The 6,000-nt window shown below is 48.1% G+C and overlaps 1 protein-coding gene across 1 annotated transcript in view; it reads left to right on the top strand.

The window, feature by feature from the left end:
• The first annotated feature begins 1,400 nt into the window (after positions 1-1,400).
• LAPTM4A (lysosomal protein transmembrane 4 alpha) overlaps positions 1,401-6,000 on the top strand; it is a 33,155-nt gene continuing 28,555 nt past the window's right edge. Inside the window, exon 1 of the mRNA XM_055122547.1 lies at positions 1,401-1,695. Within this exon, the coding sequence (XP_054978522.1) occupies positions 1,585-1,695 (111 nt within the window). The 5' untranslated portion in view covers positions 1,401-1,584. The remainder of the gene's footprint in view (positions 1,696-6,000) is intronic.

The following is a 6,000-nucleotide window of genomic DNA, read 5'->3' as shown; positions in this document are numbered from 1 at the left end:
AGCCCCGCCCCCTTCCCCGCCCCGCCCTTCCTCCCAACACTTAAAACCTGATTTCTTCTGCCTTTGCGCACAGAATCTGTTTCACCCTCCTTTCCTGCTTACTATCAGTTTAGGGATTATTTCCTATCCAGATAGCTTCAGCACTCCCATTGCACTCTTTATTACCCTGCGATAACGCTATCACTTTGCCATAATTGCTAATTATCTTGTCCTCGCTAAACTAGTAAGATGTCTGTCTTGAAGGCACGGAGGCCGCTAGGATTCCACGCCCAGCACGTTCTCACCACAGTGCGCAACCTGCCACACCACAACCAAATACGTGTGAACATCACAACGAAAGCTTAAGACCTTGATGAGCCCAGGAACCAGGCATCCCCCCTCCCCAGGACCACACCCAAAATATATACGTGACCCCCAACTGTGTGACAACTGAAAGAGTGGAGACACTAATCAAGTGTGTGACCACTCCCCCAGACCCACTACCACCCCTCTTGGTCGCAACAACAATAAAGGAAAGAGAGAAATGAAAAAAAAAATTTAAGTGTAAGAAAGGCAGGCAGTTTCGTTCACACTGCTTCTCCATCTCGTGTCTAACAAGCTGAATACAAAGGTGATCGTGTGGACACGACGAACCATTCTTCAAGAGAAAAGGTTCCATTCTACCTGGGGAAAGAGTGCAAACCCACGTTAATTTCTTTTGCTGTGTATCTTTTAAGGGAAGAAAATGCACCCTTCCCCTACAATTTTTTCCCCTACCAACATTTCTCAGTAAACACCCCGAGGAAGCAGTTCATCCTCTTCATCTTGTTTTTATTTATCTCAATTCCTTTCGCCTCGTAGTTGCCTTTGCTAGGGGAGCCTGGTAAAACTCTAGGTTCTCAAGGCACCCCCGTGGGAGCGCCCCCATTGGCCCGGGCATCCTGCAGCGGGACTAGCCCCGCCCCCGGCCACAGGCTCCGCCCCGGACAGCCCAATAATCGCACGCACAGAGGTCACGTGAGCAGGCACCGTCCCGTGACACCTCCCCAGCAGTACGTGGCAACTGAAAAACGTCAATTGGGAAAGTCCTTCCTGCCGGCTTTCCGCCACTCATTCCCTCCCGTCTCCCCTTCTTTCCACCCCATCGAGGGCCTCTCCCTGTTATGGTCACGGTGAGCAACCCGGCACTCCGCAGCCAGGACTGCCCGAGGCCCGGGAGAACCAGCTCTGGTCCTCACCGAAAGAGGCGGCCAGCTGCACTTCTGATTGGATTGGGACCCTTGTCCATCACCAGGGTTTATCCTATCAGGGGACGCGTTCACGTAGCTCCCCGCCCTCCCGTGGGTCCGCGGTGGGGCTAAGCGGAGGAATTGCTCACTTCAAGTCCCGCGAGAGCGGCGCTGGGTCGCGAGTGCGCAGGTGCGAGAGGAATTGGCAGCCGCTCCCGCCCCCTCCCCCCACAGTTCCCGGGCCGTGGGCGGGCTCGAGGACGCGTCGTCGGCTTTGGGAGACGGTGACAGAGCTCTCGCGCTCTCTCGAGTTCCACCGCTGGGCGGAAAGCTTTTGTCCGGGGCCGGCCAGGAACGTGGCCCTCCAGGATTCCCGATGGTGTCCATGACTTTCAAGCGGAGCCGCGGCGACCGCTTCTACAGCACCCGGTGCTGCGGCTGTTGCCATGTCCGCACCGGGACCATCATCCTGGGGACCTGGTACATGGTAAGGGCGCGGGGCCGGGGCCGGGGGGGGGGCGGGGGGCTCGGCGCCGGATCTGCGGGACTGGGAGTGGGCGGTGGGGTGCAGCGGGGAGGAGCGCCCCTTTGCTAAGGCGCCCCGACTTTGCAGGGCGGAGACCGAGAACCGTGCCCGAGAACCGGCGCGGGGGGTGGGCGCGGAGGTTGTGCCCCCCAGTGGCTGGGAACCTCGGGGTTGGCTGCAGCCGTGGTGGGTGGGAGGGATGAGGACGAGGGAGACTTGTAGGGATTTCTCAAAAATCACCCAGGTCCTGCCCTTTCGGTGCCTTAGTGATCAGGAGACTAGCCTGCCGTCCTTTGGAATCTTTCCCCCTCCTCCTCTAATCCTCGGACGCCTCTTCCCTCCCCCCCCCCCCCCATCTTCGGAGTTGGGCAATTTTCGTCTCTAGGGGAAAACGGAAAAGCCAGCTGTGAATCTATTGTCCCGGTCCTTGCATGTTGCTTGTTAACAATGCGTTTGCGATGCAGACTGGCCGGGAGTGGGAATCTAGAAATGCTCTCGCGTGCCAGGATTTTACTCGATCTGCTTTTTCCCTAGTGCAGTTTCCCCCTGCCCTTTTAGACGCCTTTTTTTTTTTTTTTTGGTATCACACAGTTCGGTTTTAAGAGACCTTTGTTGAGCGCCTACAGTACACAGTATTCGGGCTACGTATGCCAGCATATCCCGAGTACTAATATCTGTCTCATTCTTTCCTTTACCGAGTTGTTGATTCATTAGTAACACTTTGTGATTTCTTTCCACCACTTCCGTACACAAGGAAACTAATTTGTAACTTCAGAGATGTGGTTCTGTGGAGTGTAGGCGTTGCTGACTTGACAGAAACATTGACCAACCTTATGTTGTCTCCATGGCTCTTTTCAGTCATTGGCATTGCTTTTTTTTTTTTTTTAAACGTGGGTCGTTAGGACATTAAAGATAGCTTGCAGTTTCTAGTAACTTCTGTGAATTACCTCCGCTCCCTCACCCCCCAAAAGGGAAGCACTTTATCACAGACATCTTTTTTCCCTTGTTATTTTTACTTTCCAGCCCAGTGCCTTGAAGTCATTACCACTTGGACAAGCACCAGATGAGAATCATCTTGGGTTTGGCAGATACTGTTTCATGGCCCACCCCCAGGGGACTGCCTGACTTCATGTTATTCCTGACTGCCCTGTTATTTTTTTACAGCCTCGCCTTATTGTACATTAAACAAGAAGAAGAAAAAAAAAAGGCAGCAAAACTCGGGTGTGCAGGCTTATTTGCAGTTTTTAAGTATATTTTACTTCTGTACTTTATACTTGGCAACATCTTTTTTTTTGTATAATTACCTCCCACCCTCTTCTGTGTTTTATTGTTTTGTGATAATTAATGGCTATAGCAGCATTGTCTTTCTTGCTTTTGTTTCTCTCATTGCGAGAAGGGTTTGGACGCTTTATTTCTTTGATTTGCTTTTAGCTTTGTCTTCTATTTCCCTAAATGAATAATTGAAATCTTCATGGTTGTCATGCATTTCTCAACCCTCCTCCTTCTTATCGAGGAGATGACTTTCCTTTTTGACTGGAAAGGGAATCCATGAACTTTTGCCTCTAGATTTAATCTTTCTGTTTTCAGATCCTTCCCTCCATTCACAGAACAAAGGATTTCTAACTCCCTGAAGAGAAAACACCACCACCCCAACTTCAGTCATCTGCATGTAATTGGCTGTATTTCCTGCATTACTTTCCAGGGCTGATTTGTTGTTGTTGTTGTTTGGTTTTAATGCTGTGGGGGACGTACATGATCAGCTTATAAAAACGAAAGGGTTAGCAGGGGAAAGTTGGTTTTATAAACGACACAACTCAAAATGTAAAGAGAGGAAAAACTTTATTTAGTAAGGGCACTTATTGTCCCTAAATAGGATTTGAGGACTTTAGATGTGTTTTCCAGTGGAAGTGCTTGATGTGAAAGCGTTGCACATCTCTCCCTTTTCCCACACTTTAGTTTCACAATTGGAAAAAAGGAAGAAGCAGCCATAGCTGTTTCTTTTTCTTTTTTTTTTTTGCCTGTGTGTGTGTGTGTTTTTGCCACAAGGGCGTTGCTCAGGGGTTACTCATGGCTCTGCACTCAGGAATCTTTCTTAGTGGTGCTCGGGAACCATCCCCTGTCAGCTGCAGGCAAGGCAAGAGTCTTACCCGCTGTGCTTTCTCCATGCACCCTCCCAAAAGAAGCCAGAGCTGTTCTGACTTTGCATGGATTTCTCTGGCTAGTGGAGCGTTTAAGCTGCTTAAATCAGTCTCTCTTAATAAGGAAACTTACTGAATCGAAAAACTGAGAAACTTTGGTACCTGTATAAAAAGAGTAAGCCACAGGACCACGTGTTGTTCATCTTTTGTCTTCCGGTTGGTTAACCTTTCTGGATATTGGGGGTATTGAATATGACATCTGCCTTGAAGATAGTTTTGATCTTACAAAGAACTTCAGAGGACAAATACAAAAATGGGGGACGTACATGATCAGTTCTAATTAGATTGTAGATTTAGATTCTATATTTAGATCCTAGCTTTAGAATTTAGGATCTAAATCTAGAATCACTCAGATTCTGATTAGATTTAGGAGTGGAAAAAGACTTTTTTTGTTGATTTAGTATTACAGGTGACTTTTTAAAATGTAGTTTCAATATCCTAGTAATGTAATAACACAGTTCTGGGGCCAGATAAATAGTATAGCGGGTAGGGAACTTGCCTTGCATACAACCAACTCAGGTTCCATTCCCAGCACCCAATATGGTTTCCTACACCCACCAAGAGTGACCCCTGACTCCAGAGCCAGGAGTATGACCCTAGCACTGGTGGGGTGTGGCCCACTCAGCAAAAAATGTTCTAGCTGGGGAGACATGTAGTATTTTTTTTGTTTGTTTTTTGGCTCTTTTGGTCACACCCGGCGATGCACAGGGGTTACTCCTGGTTTTGCACTCAAGAATTTCTCCTGGCGGTGCTCGGGGGACCACATGGGATACCGGGAATCGAACCTGGGTCGGCCTTGTGCAAGGCACATACCCTACCTGCTGTACTATCACTCCAGCCCCTGAGACACGTAGTGCTTAGAAAACAAGACCACTTTAAGAAAAAAAGTATAAAGAGGCCTTATTCAAAGAGAGCCTTTTATTTCTAGAAGTTTTTAAAACTTGCTTCTTTACACGTTTTACCTCACCTTCATTGTGTAATATGGAAGTGAGGTAGAATGTTACTATTTCATCTCATCAACTGCCTTTGCAAAATATTTTCTCCAGGGAGAGAATACGGTACTCTGTAGATTGCTCTTTGGAGCCAGGGCCTGCAGCCCTTCCTCCTGCCAGGCCCAGGCCCGGGAGCAGTGGCTATATCTGATACGGTCCACTGACTTCTAGCAACTCTTCCTCCTGTATACAAAGGTATTACATGGTGCTGTCGAATATAAACATGCCAGAACCAGTTAGGATGTGCAGGTCCCCCCTCCCCTACTCCCCCACCCCTCCCGAAGTTACCTGTGGTGTGTTAGATTTGAGAGAATTAGGCCTGGCCATTATATCAGGTGAAGAACTGAAATTTCACAGTGAGCCTCAGTTTGAATTCTGGCATTCTTAAAATTGTTCTCTCCATCATCAGAGAATTTCGAAGATTTTAACATGACGTGAGCTTCAAATGTTTATTGAACAATTAAAAATGAGCTTATATCTGTTGTGAAAGGTTTTCTTTTTTATGGTTAAAAAAAAACATTCTAGGGGGCTGGAGAGATAGCACAGCGGGTAGGGCGTTTGCCTTGCACGCGGCCGACCCGGGTTCAAATCCCAGCATCCCATATGGTCCCCTGAGCACGGCCAGGGGTGATTCCTGAGTGCATAGCCAGGAGTAACCCCTGTGCATCGCCAGGTGTGACCCAAAAAGCAAAAAAAAAAAAAAAAAAAAAAAAAAAAAAAAACATTCTAGGGGCTGGAATGGAGCAATAGCACAGTGGGTAGGGTGTTTGCCTTGCACGCAGCTGACCCGGGTTCGATTCCCAGCATCCCATATGGTCCCCCAGCACCACCAGGAATAATTCCTGAGTGCAGAGCCAGGAATAACCCCTGTGCACTGTTGGGTGTGACCCCCCCCAAAAAAAAAACCCAAAAAAACAAAAACAAAAACATTCTGAACATTTGTGAGAAATATTAGGTCTTGGAAAAATGTGATATATGACTGATTTTTCTCGAGTCTCTCAACCATAAAGGCAAATATATGGTGGCTGGGAGGGCAATGAAGACAGGTTTCCATCCGCTGTATTCCTTTCCAGCCC

This window comes from Sorex araneus, chromosome X (assembly GCF_027595985.1).
Source record: "Sorex araneus isolate mSorAra2 chromosome X, mSorAra2.pri, whole genome shotgun sequence".
NCBI classification, from domain to species: domain Eukaryota; kingdom Metazoa; phylum Chordata; class Mammalia; order Eulipotyphla; family Soricidae; genus Sorex; species Sorex araneus.
The sequence above is the reverse complement of the archived record's forward strand: the minus strand, read 5'-3'. Positions and strand labels throughout refer to the sequence as shown.